General features: G+C 49.0%; 1 protein-coding gene across 1 annotated transcript in view; it reads right to left on the reverse strand.

Moving 5' to 3' along the window:
- The window catches only part of LOC101358345 (POU domain, class 2, transcription factor 3), a 143,444-nt gene extending 133,032 nt beyond the window's left edge, over positions 1 to 10,412 (reverse strand). The window contains exon 1 of the mRNA XM_012558190.2: positions 9,867 to 10,412. Within this exon, the coding sequence (XP_012413644.2) occupies positions 9,867 to 10,127 (261 nt within the window). The 5' untranslated portion in view covers positions 10,128 to 10,412. The remainder of the gene's footprint in view (positions 1 to 9,866) is intronic.
- Between the last annotated feature and the right edge of the window lie 12,673 nt (positions 10,413 to 23,085).

A 23,085-nucleotide genomic window follows, 5' to 3' on the forward strand; every position in this document is an offset into this window, starting at 1 on the left:
GAAACAGATGTCAATATGTAAAAGATGACAACATTAAAACAAAAAAGAGGGACTTAAAAAATGTACACATAGATTTTTCATATGGAGAAGTCAAGGTGATATAAAAAAATAAAAGACTGGTATAAACTTAGAAAAATCGGGGTAAATATTAAGGTAACCACAAAGGAAACTAACAATCCTACAAGTCAAAATAAAAAACTAGAACAATATAAAGACTCAGCAAACACAAAATCAACAACAATGAAAAAGATGAAAAGAAAATACATAGAGAAAAACGACTCGGCACAGAAAATTAAATGGAACAAAGAAACTGTGAAGAACACACAAAAAAAAGCATCCAAATGACAGCACTAAACTCATACCTATCAATAATTACGCTGAATGTAAATGGACTAAGTGCACCAATAAAGAGACAGAAAGTGGCAGGTTGGATAAAAAAACAAGTCGCACTGCTTGCTGCAGAGCCCAACCGGAATCCCACATCTCCTTACTCTCAGTCCAGTGATACTATGCTCTTCCAAGCTCCCACCTTAGCCCTTGCCAAGATCTTCTAGCCTTCTCGGTGCCCACTCCCTGCCGTGCCATTTTTTTGAGATCCACTGCATTTCACAGAGAAGGCTGCCCTGGGTCAGCTGTTCTGGGGCTCTGAGTGAACATGTGAAAAGATAGTAGAGAGCAGCTCTGGAGAAAGCATGGGACCCAGCCCTCTGCACTTCTGACAGCAGACATCCTGTGCCAAGCCCTGTATGCTGTCTTCCACTGCCCATCCCCACTGCCTTGTACTCTCACAGGCCAGGACAGAAAATGCTAGCAGCTCCCAAGTGTCCATTCTGTCCTTCTTCCTTAGTCACAGAAACCCCAATTTTTATTTGACACCTGGAATAAAGGTATTTCCTACTCTCTGTTGTAATGAGGCATGGCCACATGACTAAATTATTGCCAAATGGATAGAAGCAGCACTGTCCTTAAGAGGAAGGGTCGTGCCTTTCTTTGTCCCTTCCTCCTTCCTGCATGCTGTACGCGGCTGGAGCTTGAGCAGCCATCTTTGACCCTGAAGTGGAAACCACATGCTAAGGATGCTGAAGCAACATTTCAGAAGGTGCCCCCTGGATCCCTGATGATGTGAAGCTGTCATGCCAGCCCTGGCCTATGACTTCCAAACTTAGATAAGACTGTAAAGAGGGAAACAAACTTCTCTTTTGCTCAAGCCAGTGGTATTTGCGGTTTTACGTTACTCAGAGCTAACTCTAATCCTAAGTGACACACAGACTGACACCTGCTCGCCCCCATTCACAGACCACATGCCCGTAATCTTCCACACATACTTGCTGTTTCTCAAACAAGTTCTCTTTCACACAGTTGCTCCCAGTCTCACGCCCCCTCTCCTCACACTGCGGCTCAGTTGCACATTCTCGTTCTGCTTCACACAGATGCTCATCTGTGCACATTTCCTCCCTCACTGTACCACAGGAATCCTCAGTCTCTCCGTGGGGCTTCTACCTCACCCTCTTTCTCTTAGAGTCACGTGCGGTATCTCTCAGAGACAGTCTTACAAACATATCTTCTCCCAGACTCTCACACACCTCTCCTTATGTCACACACATCTCCCACACCATTTCTCCCTCACTGAATTCCCCCAGACACATACACAGCATCTCATGCTCTGTCTCACCACACATACCCTTTCTCCTAACAGTCTTAACAACTCTCCTCCCACATAATGTCACACACATCTTCCTTCAGTCATCATACACACCAATTGCCTCTCTCCCCCATACTGTTTCACACACATCCCCTCATACTCACATTACCTCAGCTCCAGCCCGGCAAACCCCCTCTCTTGCTCTCTGCCCCTTTGCTCCCTCCCACTCCCTGTGTCTTCCCCATCACCAGCTCCTAGCTTCCACCACTCTACGTGACCTTCCTCAGCCCTCTCATCCAGAAAGCCCTTTCTGGGGGCAGGGAGTGCTGAGCCTCCCCTGTCTCAGACCTTGCTGCCAGCCCAGCAATCCACAATAGGGGTAATCCAAAACTATGGAGGCCAGATGGCAGAGCTGCTCCTTCCCTCAATGCCCCTCTCCCAGCCCACCATGTTGGTTGTAGAGCCCAAGCTGGAGGCCTTCTCTCCAGAGCCCTCAGGAAGCAGCTTATCCCCACCCCAACTCCTCCTGTCCCCTGCTTTGTTCCTGGACCACCAGCAGCTTGCCCCCCATCCCAACCATTCCTGTCCCCCCTTTGCTCCTGGACAACCAGCAGCTTGCCTACTACCCCCACCTCCTCCTGTCCCCCTTTGCTCCTGGACAACCAGCAGCTTGCCCCACCCCAACCACTCCTGTCCCCCTTTGCTCCTGGACAACCAGCAGCTTGCCCCACCCCAACCACTCCTGTTCCCCCTTTGCTCCTGGACAACCAGCAGCTTGCCCCACCCCAACCACTCCTGTTCCCCCTTTGCTCCTGGACAACCAGCAGCTTGCCCCCGCTTTGCTCCTGGACAACCGGCGCTCTCCCGAGAGTTTCCTCTGCCATCTTGTTCTCCTTCCCATCACGCCAGAGCTTGTGATTCTGAGGTCCAGCCTGAGCCAGTCTAAACATTTATTCCTCTGCTCCTGGCTGAGACTGCTTTATGGTGAGAGAAGGGGCCAGCTTCACTGGGCTGGGGAGGGGGAGGGGCAGCCTGGAGAGTGGCCAGGAATCAATGCCTTCCTAACCCCAGGCTGGCTGCCCCACTGAGGACACAGAAGCACCTTGGCTGCTCCGCCCAGTCCCTCCAGCAGAAACAGTATGGGTACAGTCCACCAAAAGCCAGGCCAAGCTCATTTCCAGCAGTGCCCTGGAGCTCAGGCCACCCTTATTACGAGATCTCTGGAGGATCTGGGTGGCGCAAATGGTTAAGCGCTTGGCTATTAACCAAAAGGTTGGCAGTTCGAACCCACCCAGAGGTGCCTTGGAAGGAAAGCCTGGCACTCTATTTCTGAAAAATCAGCCACTGAAAACCCTGTGGAGCAAAGTTCTGCTCTGACACACACGGAGTAGTCATGAGTTGGAATCAACTCGACGGCAACTGGTTTGGTATTTCTTTTTGTTTTGGCAGACCCTTAGGGCTAGGCCCTGGACAGAGGCTTCTTGTTATGAGGCATTAGTACATCAGTGCATCAGCCAGGAGCATGCCCCCTATGGACTACCCCCAACCCTCCCCCAGAGCCCCTAGCGTTCTGTCAGCCAAATCCCAAAGGTCACCGCCACTGTCTGGCTGGCCTGGGGAAAAATGTGAAGCTTTACATGGATCAGCTGTGTCCCAGAGTCCTGCTGACTCAGGGCTACTAAGTGGGGGCTCCATACTTCCCTCTCACCCAGATTCCCAGTCTCCCAGCTCCTACCCTTTATCTGAATCCTCAGTGGCAGCCACTTAAACACTTGCCAACTTAAAGGATGGGAGCTCCTAATGATGCTTTGGTCCCTAGAGTAGAAAAAAGGCAGCTGAAACAATATGCTTTCCCAGCACGAGGAAGGAGACCTGGCATGGAGGGTCTGAATCCGGCTCTGCCCGGCACTGGTAGTTTACTTCTCACATGCCTACGCTGGCCTCCAGTTGGGATGGGGAGGAGGAAAAGGCATTTACTGAGCACTAACTAAGGGCCAGGCACTCTGCTTTGCAAAAGTCCTCTTATTCACTTCTCTCAACAGGCCTTCAAATCTCATGCTATTGTCCTGGTCTGTAGGCAAAAGCATGGGGCTCAGAGAGGTCAAATGGCTTGCCAAGTCACACAGCGAGTAAATGGCAGAGAAAATGTACCAGGGCATGCTCAGTGGTATCTGTGAGGTCTTTTAAAAATTGCCCCTGGTATCAGTAGACCTTTTAAAAACAGTCCTCTGTCTCTCCAGAGGCCATGGGGAGGAGGGTAAGAGCCTCAGATACAAAGTTGCCAAACAATCAATACTCCAAACCCACCCTGAGTTATTAGCTTGTGGGGAAGGGCCTCTGCCTAAGTATTTTCTTTCCTAACCCAAGTATGTGCAGGGGAGAGTTTCTCGGCAGATTTATTCCTGGGTGCTGAGGTTCCTTCCAGCCTCCTTCTTACCTTTCCCCTCCCCTATTCTGGCTTCCTGTCCCTTCTGCAAGGAGCCCACCCACATGTCATGGGAGCACAGACAGGTGGGAGACAGTGAACATTCCCTGGGTCCTAATCATTAGCTGTTTGATCAAATCAAACTCACTGCACAGCTGAGTGTCAGTTTGCACACCTGCAAAAAGAAGGCAACATTTGCCTTATGGTGATAACCAGAAAAAGCCAAACCAGTTGCCATCAAATCAATTCCAACTCATGACAACCCTATGTGTGTCAGAGTAGAACTATGCTTTATAGGGTTTTCAGTGGCTGTTTTTTGTACAGAGATCACCTGACCTTTCTTCCGAGACACCTGTGGGTAGACTCAAACTTCCAACCTTTAGGTTAGCAGCCAAGTACACTAACTGTTTGTACTACCCTCATGGTAGTAGTGAGGATCAAACAAGGCCGTGTGTGTGAAAGCAACTAACAGGATGTGACTGTAAGAAGCCCACCTCTACCTCTCCCCACCAAATTTTCAGCAGGCCCCTCACTTGTCCCCGGGTGGTGGTCTTCACTGCCTGAACCAGTGTCTTTGGATCAGATTCCACCTGGGCATTCAAGGGTGGGAGACGCTTGCCAAACTCCAGGGGGCACATCTGAATCCAGTCTCAGACCCTCCAGGATTCCTTGGTTGTAGCAGAAGGGCTGGTGTTAGACCCACAGGCCCCATGGATGTAAGCCTGATCGTGCCTCCCGGTGACTTCTCCCAAACTCCCCTGAGGAAATGGTCTGCACTCTGGAAAGGTCTGGGACTTCCCTGAAAGCACTTCTACTGTCCTCTGTTCTCAAGAAGACGTTCCATGCAACACAGCCTTCATGCCAAATCGCCAAATGGTTGTTGTTGTTGTTAGGTGCCATCAAGTCGATTCCAGCCCATAGTGACCCTACAGGACAGAGGAGAACTACCCCACAGGGTTTCCAAGGAGCAGCTGGTGGATTTGAACTGCTGACTTTTCGGTTAGCAGCCGAGCTCTTAAACTCTACGCCACCAGGACTCCTCTACCAAACCGTAGGGGATCGAATATAGACAGGATAGGATAGACGGGGCCCTAAAAGCTTCTCCTGATTGAAATCCAGAGGATGTGATATCCCTTTGGAATAAACAGCCTCAGGCAGCAACATGGCCAACTGCACATTCCACGTCTTCACTGACTACACCTCCCAGCTGTTTCCTATGTGCCCCCTCTCCCCAGACTAAGTCTCCAAGGTAGGACACTGGCGTTCTCTGGGCTGTTACTCCCTCTGGATCCCATTCACCTATCGGTGCCCCGGGCAGGGCTCAAGTCTTCAGTCTCCCTGGGTCCTCATCCCTTCAGAGTGACCCTGACCCAACATCCACTGCCGTACGGCTCCTCTTATCTGGGTTATTCCCTCCAAGACTCCAGCTGTTGGCCCTCTCCATCCTCTCCCTCTACACTTCTGGAGTCCATGTCTCCTTCTTTCCCTCTCCTGGTCCACCCACCGTTCCCTTTATCTTTCAGCCCTGCCCTCTCCGTTCGGTCAGCTTCACACCAGGCTGCCTGGAATGTGACTCATCCCCTCCCCAGCTTTTGGACACTCAGACTGGGTAATAGAGGGGAAAGAGAGCTTGGACAGGGATACCAGCTTAGGGGGGAGGGCTGGAGACCAAGAGGGCTGTCAGACCAAAAGCCAGGTTAGAGGCTGAGGACGGTGATGTACCTGTTACTTGATACGCCTAATGATTATGTGCATACAGATATAATTACATATACAGCATTTGGATTATAAAGAAGAGTATTGCCTATTGGGTGTGTATTATGAATTAGAGTTCTTGTACAGAGGGCATGTAGAATTACAGTTAAAGTACACACACTTAAAACACATTAGGGTTATTGTAGAGAGAATGACAGGTTTCATATATATGAGTGAGTTTGGGCTCTACCTTCATTTAACAACCTCACCTGGTCCTTCCCCCAGTTCCCCTCCCCTTCCCTGGAGTGGCTATGCCAGTCGTTCCCAAACTGCGTTACACCTTGGAATCACCAGGGAATCTTTAAAAACCCTGGTGCCCAGCTCCCACCTTTCTCCCTGTGATGTAATTGGTATGGAGGGCAGCCCAGCCACCCGGAGTTCTCAAAGCTCCAAGGTGATTCTAATGTACAGCAAAGTCTGGGCACCACTGTGCTCTGCCATTTCTTTTAGAGCCACACTCAACCTGTCTGATCATCAGCAGAGCTTCCTGTAATGCACGCCAACCATCTGGTAGTGAGTCCGCACTAACTTGTGGAGTCTGTAACCCTCGCCTGGGGTCCAGGCTAGGCATCCTACAGCGATTGGTATTATTGCTCTACTGGCTTCAGGACCATGTGGCAGTGTGGGGAGAGTCAGACCATGTTAGAAGCCTGCCTTGTGGCAGAAGCAAAGAGGGAGGGTGGAAGGGTACGGAGGGAGAGGCTGGGTGGTGAGATCAGCCAGCCAGAGGGCCTCATTCCTTCTCCAAAAAACCAAACCCATTGCCATTGAGCCAATGCTGACTCACGGTGACCCCATGTGTTACAGAGTAGAATTCCTCTATAAAGTTTTCTTGGCTGTAATTTTCATGGAAGCAAAGTGCCAGGCCTTTCTCCCGTGGCACCACTGGGTAGGTTCAAACTGCCAACGAGAGCAAACTGTTTGTGCCACCCTTCCAGTACAAGGGGATTTGGTGCTGCCTGGGGTAGACTGTCGGAAGGAAGACTACTCCCAGCTGAAGGGCTGGCCAACAATTCCGGAGCTTTAAGAAGGCTACGATGAGCGACTCAAGGCTCCTCCTGGCTCAGCGCCGACTTTTCTCTGTGACTTTGAGTCCATCATTAAACCTCTTTGAGTTCAAGCTTAGCAGGGAGGATCCTTGCTGCAATCTATGTGAGCCACAATAAGAAAAGCTAATGGCTTGTGTTTTTGAGCATTTAACACAATACCTGCTGTATATTAAGTACTTCACGTGCATTACCTTGTTTAGTTCTTACAGTAACCATGGGATTGGTCCTATTATTATCCCCGTTTTACAGATGGAAAAATGAAGGCTTGCAGAGATCAAGTAGCTTGCCCAGAGTTAACCAGCTAATGCATGGTGAATCAGGTATGTCTAATTTCAGAGTATGGACCATCTCTCCCAAAGGTGATAAAATGCAGGCATTACTATTTCCAAGTGGACTAGGGACTTATCCCGAACCTCTCCAAATGGGTTAGGTACATGAAACCAAATATAACTTCCAGGTCTTTTTTCTACAGGAAAAGTCATTACTTCTACATAGAACCTTCTTGTGGAAATCTGCCAAAGACTATGAGGCATGAGGCCCTGAGAACTGAGCAGATAAGGAAGAGAGAATGCAAGTATAGAAACTGCTATGATCAGTATAGGCAGAGGGTTGTAGGCAAGGAGGTGGTATTAGGCTGTTCCCTGAGACCAGCATTCCCCAACTCCATCATGCACCAGGGTAATGGACAAACCTGGAGATGGAGTTGGTGCCCTTCCCGCACCTTCCACTCCTAACTCCCTCCCTTGTCAATGAAATTGGAGATGCCAGGGGCAGGTGTGAAATGCCAGCTTCTGGGTCAGAGGCTAAGCTGAAAAGCAGACTTCAGAAACCCAGAAGTCTGAACCACTGCTGGGATTAAAATCAGCCTATTGCAGTCAGCTCCAAATGGATTCTCTAACTGGGCAGTAGCCCTCCACCACAACTTCAACCCTAACCCCACTCCCCCATTCCCACGGCCCTGCCGCCTGGACTCTCCCTCTCCTCTCCCTTCAGGGCACAACTGTAAAGAACTCCTTACCGCAGCCAGAGGCTATAAAACCTCAGCCCTACCCTGATGCCAGGATGGAAAATCTCTCTCCAGGATTCCAGTGGGGCCATAGGAGGATTGTCAGTGGGCAGGAAGGTGGGAGACTCACAGCCTGGCCTGAGGTTCACTCTCAAGGACAAAGGGCTTGGACGGAAGGTTAGAGGGAAGATTAGATCACTGCCTCCTGAGGGATCCAGCCTCTAATATGGTTTTTCCAGGAAAAGAACACAATTGACGAAATTCCCCTGAAGTTTAGGTGGGGAAGCAGGGGGTTTTCTAGCCCTGTCAGCTTCCCTCTCTCCACACACAAACTCAATTCCACTCCTAGATGAATCTGAGATCCTAACTTAGGCCTGCTGAGTAAGGAAGGGCCACAAGTCTTTCCATCTGTGATTGCCCCCAACTCCCCAGTCCACCTACATCCCACGTCAGGGACAACTCAGTGATCTTGGGACAAATCAACAGTCAGGCCTCATGCCCTACCCCTACCGTCCACGGGATCTCTTCCACCCATGCTATCTATGCCAATGTCACTGGGTCCTAGCTGACCCCCCAAACTCTGTCCTCCCCCTCAATCTCCCAGTCTCTGAGAGGACAGAAAGGTGGCTCAGGAAACAGTCCCACAGGCCCTGGGCTTCCCCAGCCGCCCAGCTATCTAATCTGTCTCACCTCTCCCCTCCCCCAGAGACAGACACTCACAAACAAACCAGCTGGCACTGAGTCGAGTCCAACTCATGGCGAACCCGTATGTGTCAGAGTAGAACTGTGCTCCATAGGGTTTTCAATGGCTGATTATTTGGAAGTAGATTGCCAGGGCTTTCTTCTGAGGTGCCTCTGGGTGGACTCACACCTCCAACCTTTTTGTTAGCAGCTGAGCGAGTTAAGTGTTAACTGTCTGCATCACCCAGGGACTCCAGAGCCTCACAAGGCGGCTTTATATCAGGAGAGGGGCTGGGTGGGGAGAGTGGGGACTCCCTCTGAATACCTAAACCTCACCCCCCTTCTTTTCCTCCAGTATTCCTGCTTCTAGGTCACTGTTAGTCACTTATCACCCTTCCAGGCCCATTTCCTGCTAAACCCCCAGCAAGCCCACTCTTCTTCCACCCTTCAGGGGCCAGGCTTACCTTCCACAACATACACACACACACTTTTGAGTATAGCCTGGCCTCTGCCCGCTCCCTGCAATCTGGGCCTAAACATGGCAGTTAGCCAGCTCTCCTTTCAGGCAGGTAAGAAGTGGTACCTGTCCCAGAGCCAGGAGACCTCACCAGGTGCCTCTCCCTAGGTCCTCCTCCTGCAAAGATTCCCAATCTTCCAGGCCAAAGAGGAAAGGCAGCTCTCCTCAGCTTGGGAGGGTCCAAGGACAGTCAGCTCTGCCCAGAAACCCCACCTCGCCAGCCAGGAAAGTGAACCAGAGGGAGAGATGGTTCATAGACTGGGATACCTCAGCTGGGAGGCTGGGAGCCACCTAATTGCCCCGTACAGAAGTGGGAAATAAAGTCCAGAGAAGGAAAGGGAATTGCCCAAGATCACATAGCAACAGTAAAAACCCAGGCACGCCCTCTGATTCCTAGGCCAGAATTATCCCCCCTAGAGCACACAGAAATGACTGTAAGAAGGGAGTCGGGTTATTTAGTTAACTCTTTCGAAGGGCGTTCAGCACCCCCCCCCCCCGAAGGCTCTGGGAGAGCTAGAGGAAAAGAGGCGAGTCAAGCAGTGGGCAGGGGCTAGGGCACCCAGGGTAAAGAGGTGAAAGGCTGGAGGTTGAAGTGATTAGAGAGGGGCGCAGAGAAGTCTCGTGGGGAGAATGAAAAGGCGGTGCCCTGGGCGCTGGGGAGTTGGGGCGAAGAACGGCCGAGAAGCGGCTAGCATGACCTGGGGCAAGCCGCGCCCCTGTCCCGGCCTTAGTCTTCCGTCTGAAGGCTTCGGCGCTACTGAGACCCCGGGCGGCAAACGCGGGTGCCTCACCTTCTTAAAATCGGCGGTGAAGGAGACAAGGGTACCGTCGGGCTTGCGCAGCTCCAGGTTGATGCTGTCGGCGTCGCTGTCCGCCTGCAGGCTCTCCTCTGTCACCTGGCCGTCGGGCAGCCGCACGCGGACCCGCAACTCAGCCTGCGCACCAGCCCCCGCGCCCACGCCGCGCGGCGCCCCCAGCAGCGGCACTAGCAGCGGCAGCAGCAGTAGCGCCGGGGGCGCCGTGGAGACCCCGCGGCGGCCGGGAGGGCGCATCCCAGGGGGCCGCCGCCGCCCTCCGCGGCCCCGGCACGCCGCGTGGGGGTGAAGAGAGGCGCTGCCAAACTTCGCCCGAACTTGGTGGCTACTTCGGGTCGCCCGGGATCGCTATCCCGGGGGCTCGGCTACGGGGTTCCCCCCGCGACGTGGCGTGGACGCACGTGGGCTGAACTCAGCCGCGTCCCCAGGCAGCTCCAAGCTGGAGACGGCGCTAGCGGGGCTGGCTCGCCCCCGGTACAGCTCGGCCGCGGCCGAGGCCCCCGACTGCGGCGCTCAGAGACTCTGTTTTGCACTTTTCATTCAATCCCACCCCCCGTCACTTCCTTCAGAAAACAGAAACCACCAGGACCTGCCTTAAAGAGACAGAGCATTTCTCCGCCCTTAAAGGGCCAGGTGCGCCCCGACTCCAGCGGCAGCGCGGGCGGGCGAAGGGCTCGCCGCAAAGCGGCTTTGCGGTAACAGTGCTTTCTCAATCGGGCTCCCTCCCGGCCGCGCCCTGGCCACTGTGTCTGGAGTTTGCACTCTGGGCAAATCCTTTCCTCCCAACAGGGGCGGGACGGGTGACTGTTCCTCCCGCCCCCTTTTTTTTGGCTTTTTCTTGGGCCACGTGGATGAAATGATCGGGCTTAGTGTTTTAGGGATTTGGTTGAGTCTTTGAGTTTCCCAGAGACAGCGAAATTCTAAAAAGCTTCTGCAAAGACAGACCTCCCCTCGCACTCTGCCCTTTTTCTTATCTTCGGTTGGGAGAGAGGAGCTGGGGTCTAGCCCTGCTTTACACCGGTCAGCTGTGAGGTCTTGATAAACTAGGCCATCTCTCTGGATCCAGCTCTTGAAGCGCCCACATTTTGAGAGACCCTGCACATCTTCCGCTTTCAGTCTAGCCTTTCTCACTTCCTCCATTCACCACTTCCCTCAGCCTTTCCCACCTCCCCAGACCCCCACTATCTCTGACAGTAATAAAGACCAAAAACCAAACCGGTTGCCATCGAGTCCACTCCGGTTCAGCAATAGGCTGAGCAAATCCAGGCAAAATGTGAAGATCCCAGGCCACATGAGAGAATTTTCAGGAATTCAGGACACTGGCACTCCAACCTCACTCCGTGAAGGAAAAATGCTACCATCAGGTTACCATCAGGTTCTTTCCCCCAAGCCCCAAGAAAACATGTCAGTTCTGCCAAGCACTCCAACAGTGAAATGAGTGCAGGCAGGGAGAGCTGGGTTCCTGCCTTCTTCTATAGTCAGCTGGGTGTTTTGAGCACATTTTTGGAAGTCTTTGGGCCTAAGTCTTCCTGTGTCTGTAATGAGGGCTTCTGAGACCCACACCTTCCTGCTAATCCCATGGAAGAGAAAGCCCCAGAGGGATGCTCAGGTCCTGTGGTTTCTCAGGTCTGTTATCACTTCCATTTGTCCTAAGTCCCCTATTCTTTCTGAAACCTTGATTGCTGTTGTTGTTGTTAGGTGCCAATAAGTCCGTTCTGATTCACAGTGACCTTATGTACAACAGAATGAAAACACTGCCCGGTCCTGCGCCGTCCTCACAATCATTGCTGTGTTTGAGCCCATTGTTGCAGCCACTGTGTCAATCCATCTTGTTGAGGATCTTCCTCTTTTTCGCTGACCCTCTACTTTACCAAGCATGATGTCCTTTTCCAGGGACTGGTCCCTCCTGAATTACATGTCCAGAAAGGTGATCGCAGGAGGGTGAAAACTCCTGTCTACTCTACAGCCTTCTTCCCTTCTGGGTTATTAGCAGGACCAAAGGTGAGAACTGGTACCCACCAGTGACAGAACCAGATGCCTGTGAACTGCAGAGTAAGGCCTAGAACCTGGCTCCTTACTGCCCATTCAGGGCCCTTCCTACTGCACTCTGCTGCTGACGTTTAGGGCCAAAATGGATTTAAGAGATTATTTAATCTAGTGTTTTCCAAGTTTGCTTTACCAAAAGAATCCTCCGAGTGCTTGTTAAAAACACAGATTCCTGGGCTCCAGAATCTATTGATTCAGCCTCTATAGGAAAAAGAACTGAGAATTAGCATTTTTAACAAGGGCGCTGGTGATGCCTGATGTAAAGCGTTTATAGTTGGTACTGACAGAGAGTTAAACACAGAAGATCCATAACAAAGAGCATGCATCCTGGGGAACCATCCTGGCCCCTAAGGAGTGCATCTCCACGTTAGAAAGATAAGACAGGCCACCAAAGCATCATTTGATTAGCACAAGGACTGCTCTCTTGGGGACTCCCACCCAGAGCTGGCAGGACTGGAGAATAGAGATGCCCAGGGTCTCAAAACTGGCTTCTTGCTTGACAGGGAACTCAGTCTCAGTCCAGCCTTAAAGCTAGGTCTTCCTAGTGAGTTGGCCCACACAGTCAGCAAGGGCCTCGCCCACATTTCCTCACTTCCCCACTCCCCATCCATCACCAGATCTGCCCTCAGCCACATTCCCAGGCCCCTTCCCCTCTACCCCACAAGATCCCAGTCAAAGTAGGCAAAGAAGCCCTCCATGTCTGATTTCTTTTAGGACCAGCTCAGCTGGGGCTCCTGTCTCTGATGCTTCTTTGTCTCTGTTGGAATGGGGGCTTTGAAAACCAGGAAGGAAACCTCATCTCTTTCCCCACCTTCTCCTCATAATCAGCTTACTTCTTTACTTTGACCACAGATCAAACCAGAGATTTCTTTTGAAATACAGAATTTCAAATCTCACTTCCTTATGTAAACCCTATCTCTATCCCCATTCTTCCTTTTGGTCTAACCTGACCAACTCTTCAAGACCCAGGATGAAACTCAACTTTCCCAGAAGGCTTTCTCAGCTACCTGCCCACAGTTCTACTCCATATTGATCTCTTCTGCCTCTAGACTCCAAGGATAGTAATTATTATTAGAGCAGCTACTATTCATTGTATTCTTATTAGGTCCAGGTTCCGTGCCAAGCATTTTATGTGTATCATCTTATTTAATCTTCATGGCAACCCTCCAAAGTCAGATTCTCTTCTTATCCTCTTTTTACTGACTAGGAATCCAAGGCTTAGCGAGGTCAAGTGACGTACCCAAGGTGATGCAAGTAACAGAGCCAGAAGAGACTCAGTCACAAGTCTGCCTGACCACAAAGCCCTTGCTTTAAAAAAAAAAAAAAATTTTTTTTAAATTTTATTGTGGTTAAATGTTTGCCATTTTAACCATTTTTGAGCGTACAATTCAGTGACATTAATTACATTTACCATATTATGCCACAATCACCACTATACATTTCCAAAAGTTCTCATCACCCAAACAGAAACTCAGTACCCCTTCAACTGTAACTCCTCTCTCTCCTCCTCCCAACTACTGGTAACCACTAACAAACTTTTGTCTCTATGCATTTGCCTATTCTAGATATTTCGTATAAGTGGGGTCATACAATCATTGTCCTTTGGTTCAACTTGCTTCACTCAACATAACATCTTCAAGGTTCATCCGAGTTGTAGCATGTATCAAAAAGTCCTTGCTGTTAACCACAGTGGCATCTGCCTATCTCTAGCCATTGCTTTCTTCCAATCCCATTTGGGCCCACTTCCTGTGCTATCTTCTGTTATCTAACGGTTTTTTTTGTGTGGTAATCTTGTATGCCCAGTGAGGCTGTCAGTTGGTTCAAACAGAGCAGCCCCGTGCTGGGAACAGAGAGCACTTCCCTTCAACCATCCAGGCATAGAAGGTCCATTCATCTTAGATGTAAAGGCTCTCAGAGGAAGGGCTCTAACAAGCCTAATTACCCTGACTACCAGGAAACAGCCCTCATTGTCAGAAAGTTCCTTATGTCTAATCTCAAGCCCTCTGCCACACCATAAACCAATTTCCCTTCCTCTCTGATCTCTAGCCCCAGGGAAGCAGTTTTGTGTAGTGGTTTAAAGCAAGGGCATCTGGATCTCAGTCCTGGAGCTCAGCCACTCACAAGCTCTGTGATTCAGTGAACCTGTTTCCTCATCTGTAAAATGGGCACATAAATGCTTATCTCACTGGGTTGTTTTGAGAATTAAATGAAATATTGTGCATAGAACACTTCACAAGTGATGGGCACATAGTACACGTCCAATAAATGGTAGATAGATAGCTGCTGTTGAGTTAACTCCAACTCATGGTGGCCTTATGTACAACAGAACAAAACGTTGCTTGGTCCTGCATTAGCCTCACAATTGCCGCCATGTTTGAGTCCATCATTATAGCTATTGTGCCAATCCATCTCACCGAGGGTCTCCCATGCCCTTGCTGGTCATCTACTTCACCAGAGATGATGTCCTCCTCCAGTAATTGATCCCTCCTGATGCTGTGTCCAAAGCAAGTGAGTTGGACAATGTTCTGTTGTGATCTATAAGATTTTCATTGGCTAATTTTCTGAAGTAGATTGCCAGGCCTTTCTTCCGAGTTTGTCTTAAACTGGAAGCTCCGCTGAAACCTGTCCGTCATGGGTGACCCTGCTGGCACAGCTTAGCTGATGGCATAGCTTCCAGTATCACAGCAACATTCCAACCACCACAGGATGACAAACTTACAGATGGGTGATGGTAGCACATAGTACATGTCTAATAAATGGTAGCTATTATTATTTAATACTGTTTATTATCTCCCATTGTATCAAATACTAAATCCTTGTTTGACCTACATATGTCCTCCACTCTACCCCCCACAACACATACTTATTCAGGAACATTTCTTTCTCTTTATGCAATTTAGGTCTTCTAGTTTTATGCCACTGACTTCCAAAACTGGCAAGTGGGCAGCAAAACCTCAGGAGGCATCTACCCTTTGCTTTGGGTCTTAGTGTGCCTCTATTTGGCAGGAAGAGAAATGCCATGCCATCTCTCAATGTGAACGAGAAAACAGGTGCTGACGGCGTTCTCTAGAAGGTCAAAAGGGAAAGTGAATCAAGGACTTCTACCCGGAGACAGGAGAGCACAGCAGGGAGCCTGTCTTTTTAACAGTGCAAAGGTTTTTGTTTCCATTTCTTTCCATGGCTGTCCGTTTGGTTTGGGTTATGTGACCAGAACCCAAAAAACCAAATCAGTTGCTATTGAGTCAATTCCAACTCATGGTGACAAACCCATTGTCATCAAGTCGATTCCGATTCATAGCGGAAACGGCTGAAGGATTCGAACTGCTGACATTTTGGTTAGCAGCTAAGCTTTTAACCATTGTACCACTAGGGCTTGGTTACTGGGGCCTTCCAAATAAGGAGGCGACTCCTACTTTGAGTCTGAGGGAGAACTGGGGCGACTGCAAAGCTCCAGACACTTCACTGCCCAAGCAGATGTGCACACCATCACGCAGTTATATAAATGCATGAGTGTGTGGGAAAGTGGACTGGAGAAGCAGTGGCCAGGATAGTGTCTGAAAATGAAAGAGAAGCTGGGACAATTGGATGGCAGCCACTTTATTCAGGCAGAAAACCAGCCAGAGGGGATGGAGTTGGACTTTAAGGAAGGAAAAGGAAGTCTGAGTGATCAGAACTGCAAGGGAAGGTATATCTCAGCTCACTGATTTCAGCCCCACGACTCTTAAAGATCGCAAACATAACCACCTCCTCCTCCATGAAGCCTTTCTTGCTTCTTCACCTGGGCGTGCATTCACTCATTCCCCCATTGAGTCCTCTAGCACACAAGGAGTCAGACACTGTGCTAGGTGCGGTGGGTACAGCAGTGGACAAGACAGAGGCAGCAGTTCATTACTTTGAGATGGAACCTACAGTTGGAAGGAGGAGGAAGGAACGCATCAAAAAAATAATTGCAGAAACCAACATTTAAATTACACTTGTCACAACCATGGAGAATTAGAGGAGACTCTAGCCTAGACCAGGAGGCCTTGGAAGGCTCCCCTGGGTAGCAACATATAGGCTGATTTAAAGGATGAATCTGAATTGATTGGCAAAGAGGATGATCTAGGCAAAGGGAACAGGTTGTGCATAGAACCTGCATTTGGTGGGCATCCCAGAAAGTTCATCAAAGTAGCTGAGGCATGATAAGGGAAGAGGAAACCAAAAAACCAAACCCATTGCTGTCAAGAAATTCTGACTCATAGCGACCCCATAGGACAGAGTAGAACTGCCCCATAGGGCTTCCAAGTAGCAACTAGTGGCATTTTTTCGTTAGCAGCTGTAGCTCTTAACCACAGCGCCACCAGGGATCCAACGGGAGAAGAGTGCCTCAAAATAACACAGGAGAGTTTGGAAGAGGCCAGATGATTCAGGGCCTTGCAGGCAGTGTTGGACTTCTGGTTTGGTTTGGTTTGGTTTCCTAAGAGCAATGGGTAGTCATCGAAAGGTGCTAAGGTCCATGGGTGGCACAGTTTGCACTTGACTACTAACCTAAAGACTGGAAGTTTTAATCCATTCAGCAGCATCGTTAAAGATTGCAGCCAAGAAAACCCTATAGAGGAGCTCTACTCTGTAATACATGGGGTCGTTGTGAGTCAGAATCCACCCATAGCAATGGGTTTGGTTTATGAAGGAGAATGTCATGTCAGAACTGTATTTTTATAACAATCACCCTGGGGACAGATTGTAGTGGTTCAGATGAAGATAATGGTGACCTGGACTCTGGTGGTGCCATTGAGAACGTAGAGAGATGTTGAATTTCGGCTGCATTTTAGAAGTAGAATTTTTTTTTTTTTTCAGAATTTTTTGTATTGTACTTTAGATGAAAGTTTACAGAGCAAATTATTTTCTTATTAAACAATTAATACACATAGTGTTTTGTGACATTGGTTGCCAACCCCACGACATGTCAACACTCTCCTCTTCTCAACCTTGGGTTCCCCATTAACAGCTTTCCTAGCCCCTCCTGCCTTCTCATTCTTGCCCGTAGGCTTGTGTGCCCATTTAGTCTCATTTTGTTTATGGGCCTGTCTAATCTTCGGCTGAAGGGTAGAAGTAGGATTTGATGTCTGTTTAGACTGGGGATGGGGGTGAGAGGGAGGAGTCAACGACAACTCCCTGGTTCTTGCTGGGTGGCACCATGTATTGAGATTGGGAAGTCTGGGGAATTCCTTTTTTGGCAGCTCTTGAGATACTTTTCACCCATATCCCTTTGTTATAATGATTTCATAGCTTTTGTGCCTGAACTTAAAGGTATGAAAGATCCAAGGCCAGCTAGTAGTGGTAGTGCTCAAATTAGCAACCTGGCATTTGGAAGACAGGTCTAGTTTTTTTCCATGGCACCACCCAGTGTTTGCATTGCATCTCCTGCACTGGCCTAGGAGTGTCTGGAGGCAGGGAGGACCGGATCTGGCTCCTCTTTGTATCTACCTCAAGCCTTGTACGCAAAGGGTGCTCAATATAATAATGAAGTTTTCTGTGTAGCCCTGTGGACCTGGCACTGCACTAACTGCTGTGGGGTTGAGAATTTAAGGCATAGTCTCTGCCTTCCAGAATCTTATTGGTCATGTGATCCACGGAGAACAGGGCCCACCCAGTAGCAGACGGGGCCACCTCATCATCACGGAAGACCTCAAGCCAGTGTTGCTCCCTACCCCTAAAACAGCACAGAAGGTGTAGAGTAGATTAGCAGAACACGGGAGACCCAGATGTCTGTCCCTGAGAGCATTCTATCCCCTAATGCCCTGGCAATCCCATCACCAAGATGCACGCTCGGTGACCTTAGACGAAGGGGACCTACTTTTCACTCTGCAGAGTCACTGCCCTGGACCCAAGCTCTCTGCTCCAGCAGAGACCTCAGACAGGGTGCTTGGGACAAAAGAGGGATCTGGTGGGCTTTGTGTGGCTTGTGTTTATTATATTTTTAATGGGTAAATAACTTTTCTTTTATGCAAAGCCCTGAGGAAATTTACTGTGAAAAAAAAAACGCAGCTGGATTTTTTAACCCAGCTTTTTACTGCTCTTGCAAAATGAACGTGCATGGCGTGGCTTGGGATGAGACATACTGCCTTTTCACTGGGGAGCTGAGTATGTGCAAGTTGAGCTTGGATAGGGGCCATTTCTGACCAGAGCCACAAGCTTGTCTCCCCTTTCCTGTTGCATTTGCTGAGGGTCTGCTGCTGGAGCCCTTGGGTATCTTGGTATCTCTGGCTCGCATCTGGCTGATGGCATCATCAGGGCTTACACCAGAGTCTAAGAAGGGCTCAGCAATACCCAATGAGAAAGGGACCAGTTGAGCTGGGGCCAGAATTGGGGTCACGTCTCTTCCTAGCTGATGGAAAAGAGAGGACTCTGTTCCCAAACTGGGGATCTCAGAACCACCATCATTGTCACCACTTTTTAATTTTTTTTTAAATAGACTTCATTTTTTGGAGCAGTTTTAGACTTACAGAAAAATTATGAAGAAAGTACAGAGTTCCTGTATGCTCCCTTTCCCCTGTGCGTTATTTCCTGTTAACATCCTGCGTTCCTGTGATAACTTTTGCTGCAATTAATGAACCAATATCAAGACATTATTATTAACTAAAATCCATGGTCTACATTAGGGTTCACTCTTTGCGTTGTACATTCTTAGGGGTTTTGACAAATGTATAATGTCATGTTCACAATTTTTAGAAACATCAAAGCCTTAGGCCACTTGTAAGAAAAGAAAATCCAATCAACATGTATTCCGAATCATCTCCTGAACTTTGTAGCCTTTATGATGTTATCGCTGCTGGCTCTAAGTTTCCTGCTCTGCTTTTCTCAATTAATGTTACTTCATACACGTATTTCCATATATTGACACAGCCCACGTGTGGTTTTTAATAGTTACACAGTATGCCACGGTACAAACAGTTGATAGCTGTAAAAACAGCTTGCGGGAGCTGTTTGACCTCTTCCAACCCCATGAGGGGAAAGGAGAACCAAAATCAACAGCCCAAGGCTGATTCCAATGAAGTAGAGGTCCGAGCACCTCCTGTCTCTGCCATCTCTACCGATTCTGACACCAACTGTCCCTCCCACAGCACTCTCTACTGGGTTCGATAACTTATTGCAATGGCCGCACAGAACTCATGGGGTTTATTAGGGAAGTAACAGTTACTGTCCAGGCTCAAGAACACTCAGGATACAGATCTTCCGTTAAGATAGCCTTTCCCCAGCTGTGCTTGCAGGCATGCCTCTCCCTGGCCCTCAGTCTCTGCCCAAAGGCACTCAGCTTTCTCTCTCTGTGGGCCGGGATGCCCACTGTGCCGTCTCCTGCTGCTGAGTCTCTGCTGCTGATCTCTCCTTACTCGGTTGTGGTGGGCTCCTCCTCTCTGTTCTGGAATTGGCTCTCTTTTAAGGCAAAACTGACCCATCCCCTTGGTAGGCCACAATTATCCTATCACACAGTCACCTGGGTGGGAGTTACAAGACCACGGCTAGAAAGGCCACGCACAAAGGTAATTAATTGCACTGCAATAACTCTAATCACTCACTTGTTATTATTTCTCTCCTCAATAGTCTTGTAGAAAATATTGAAAAGGTGACTAGGAGCATGATCCTGATCCTTTTAGGAAAAGCTGAACTCCATGGACATAAGCTTTCATTCATGCCCCTAGCCAGGCCCAGAACTACATACAGCCCCTGAGACTTGGCCCATCTCTCCTTTAATGTCTATGAAGTGGGGGGAAGAAACCCTGTAATTTCCCGAGGGAGCTAAATTACTGCTCTGCAAGTACAGGATCTCAGCCAGCTTTCAACTAGAAAGTTCTTTCTAATGTACAACACAAATCCTTTAGGCTTGAATTTAAGCTCTCCATCTTTTCCTCTGTGTGAAAATTTCTCTCTCCTGCATCCAGTGTCCCTGTGCAAATCAGGAGTGTGATCAATAACGGGAATCAATTAGATGTGCTAACATTCTGCTGGAGAATGTCATAGGCTTTTCATGAATTCTCATTAAATTCCAACCAAACATTTGAGGTAGGTACTATTATGATTTCCATTGTCCAGATGAGAAAAGATGATTCAATCATCTCCCAGCTTTTAAAAATTATTTCTTACTTTATATGTTGCTTATTTGGAATTTCAAATTATCCCCTCCACCAAATAACCCCACTTATTAAAAATGAAGTGGTAAGAAGCTGTACTATTTACTGTTTGCTTACCCTGAGCCCAGGAACTTTTGATTAGTTTTCTTACTTTTTTTTTTTTTAATAATGTTTTGTTGTATTTTAGGTAAAAGTTTACAGAGCAAGTTAGTTTCTCATTCAACAAATTGTACACAAAGTGTTCAACGACGTTGGTTGCAACCCCCACTGTGTCAGCCGTCACTCCGTTCCTGCCCTGGGTTCCCCGATTCATTTAGTCTGGTTTCCCTACCCCTTCCTGCCTTCTCATCTTTACTTTCGGGCAAATGTTGCCCTTTTGGTTTCATATAATTGTTTGCTCTACGGAGCATGTTTTTTTGGGTGCTGTTGTTTATTTTATGGGCTTGTCTATTGCTTGGCTGGAAGGTGGTTTGCTAGTCAGAGGGGTTCTGTCTTCTGGCCATAGTTTCAACGGTTCCTCCAGTTTCTATCAGGCCAGTAGGTCTGGTCTTTTTTTTTTTTTTAGTGAATTCGAGTTTTTGTTCTACATTTCTCTTCAGCTCTGTCTGAGACCCTGTGTTCTGATCCCAGTCAAAGCAGGCGGTGGTGGTAGCTGGGCACCATCTAGTTCATCTGGTCTTGGGTTGTGTAGGCTGTGGTGTATGTAGTCTGTTAGGCCTTTGGACTAATTGCTCCCTTACTTAATTCTTGTGTCTGTGTGAGGCAGCTATTATTACTCATTTATTAGGTAAGGAAATTGAGGCTCAGAGAGGTGAATGTACTTGTTCTAGGTCACACCAGAGAGCAGTGGAGGCAGACATTGGACTCAAATCTAACTCTAAAGTCATGGGCTTCCTGTCCTGTCTGCTGCCCCTCCTAAACGTCCCCGTATCTGTGTCATCTACACAGGGGACTAGTTCTCCTTTTTTTAAAACACTTTTTTGCTTCCCCTTAAAAGCCGGAAACTTAAAGTCTCTTTCTGTGCTTGAGGTCGCCTCAGATGGCCCAGAGGAGACCAGGGCAGCTTTCATGCCCAAGATGTTGGGGTGGACCTGGACAAGGCCATCAGGGATGAGGACAGAGGGGAGGGAGTCTGGCTCTCACCCTTCACTCACTCTGCATACTGAGAATAAAACCTGTAAAAGGAGAGTTGGTGGCAACAGAGGAAGACAGGCAGCAGGAAGTGCTCCTCTGGCACGGAGAGGGTTTGTGGAGTTTGAGTTCTTTCCTGTCCCACAGACCAGGGCAAGACCCTGGCTTTGGGGTTTGTTAGGCCTGATTTTGAATCTTGACTCTGTCATTTACTGACTGTGTGAAACTGAGCTAATGCCCTCACCCCCAGGGAGTTTCTGCTTCCTCACTTGTGAAAAGGGGATGATACTGTGTACTCTAATGGATTATTAGGAGGATTCAGCTTGATGCTGTGTGCATTTAGCACAGTGCCTGCACCAAGTGGAGTTTAGTAAAACTTCTTTTCTTTGCCTTTCTCTTCTGTCTTCCCTGTGTCTGAGGCCCTGGAGGACTGTGGAGTCTCACTTTATGATATTCCCAGATCACCTCAGCTGCTTCCTGCCACATGTCCCTCAGAACTTGAGCTCCAACCGTGCTGCCCTAGCTGCCTTTCAGCTCTCCTGGAGAAAGGGCAAGAGGGCATTGCCTGAGAATATGCATTTTAAACAAACTCTAGGCTCATTAAATTAGGCTGAGAGCCGTTGCTAGAGACGGGCATGTCCTCCCAGGCACAGCCCTTGGAGTTGGTATGCAGCAAAGTGCCTACCTCATTGTCAGCACTCAAAGAGTGTTGGTTGGACTAGGAACATAGTCCTGACCTTTTCATAGGAGAAGGAAGCCCCATCCCCCCGTCTTCTCCGGCTCACCCCTGCCCTCCTCCCATGCCAGACCCTGCAGAGAGATATGCTTCCCAGCAGTGAGAGGTGAGGGTGGGAGGAGCTGCCTGCCTGTCCACTCCACCATAGGTGCTTCTAGGTACAAAGTCTTGGGCAGATTGTGAACCCCAAGGGCAGAGATGCTGTCCCAGCATGCACTGCTCCATCCTGATGGTGCAAGGACCTGTAGCACCAATTAACATTAACAAGGCTCCCTCTCTGCCTGGACCTGTCTTGAGGCTTTGCTAATTAATACCTCTATGGTTCCTTGGGTCCCTGGAATGAGACGTTAGGGGAAACATGGGGGAACCATGGTTTCATTCAAAAGGATTTATCTACCCATGGTAGGAGTCTCTGGGTGGTGTAAATGTTAACACACTCCACTGCTAACCATAAGATTGGAGGTTTGAGACCACCCAGAGGCACCTTGGAAGAAAGACCCAGTGATCTACTTTGGAAAAATCAGCCACTGAAAACCCTATGGAGCACAGTTCTTTACACACATGGGGGTGCCATGAGTCACAGTTGATTTGACAGCAACTGGTAGCTGGTAACCCATAGAAAGCACGAACAGACTGAGGCCTGGAATTGCTATTGCATGGGAAATGGAATCTAGAGTGATAGTAGGTGACATTTCTTGAGCACTTAGTATACAGCAGGCACTAGACCAAATGCTTTAAACGCAGGTCGCTATGAGTTGGAATCGACTAGACGGCAATGGGTTTGGGTTGGGTTTACACTCCAGGGGGTGGGAATTATTATTTGTCCTCTTTTACAGAGAAGGAAAGTGAGAGACAGAGTTCAGTCCAGATCACACAGCTAGTGTGGCAGAACTAGGACCACGCCCAGGCCATCTGACTCTCAAGTCTGAGTTCCTATCCATGCCCTCCATAGCCTTCAGTGTTCACATAGCCCTAGGTCCCAACTGCAGCCCCAGCCTCTAGTCCAGGGCCAGGTATTTGCCTCCAGGTTGGGCTCCCACAGAGGTGTGGGCAGAGGGAGAAGTCCACACAGCTACAGCCCTTGACTCCCACTCCCAGCTTTGCCTTTGGACCTGATCATGGACTTCCTGTTCCTGAGGAGGATGAAGCAATGGGGAGGTGGAGCAGGGCAGTA

The sequence above is a fragment of the Trichechus manatus genome, unplaced genomic scaffold (genome assembly GCF_000243295.1).
Source record: "Trichechus manatus latirostris isolate Lorelei unplaced genomic scaffold, TriManLat1.0 scaffold00143, whole genome shotgun sequence".
Classification (NCBI taxonomy): Eukaryota; Metazoa; Chordata; class Mammalia; order Sirenia; family Trichechidae; genus Trichechus; species Trichechus manatus.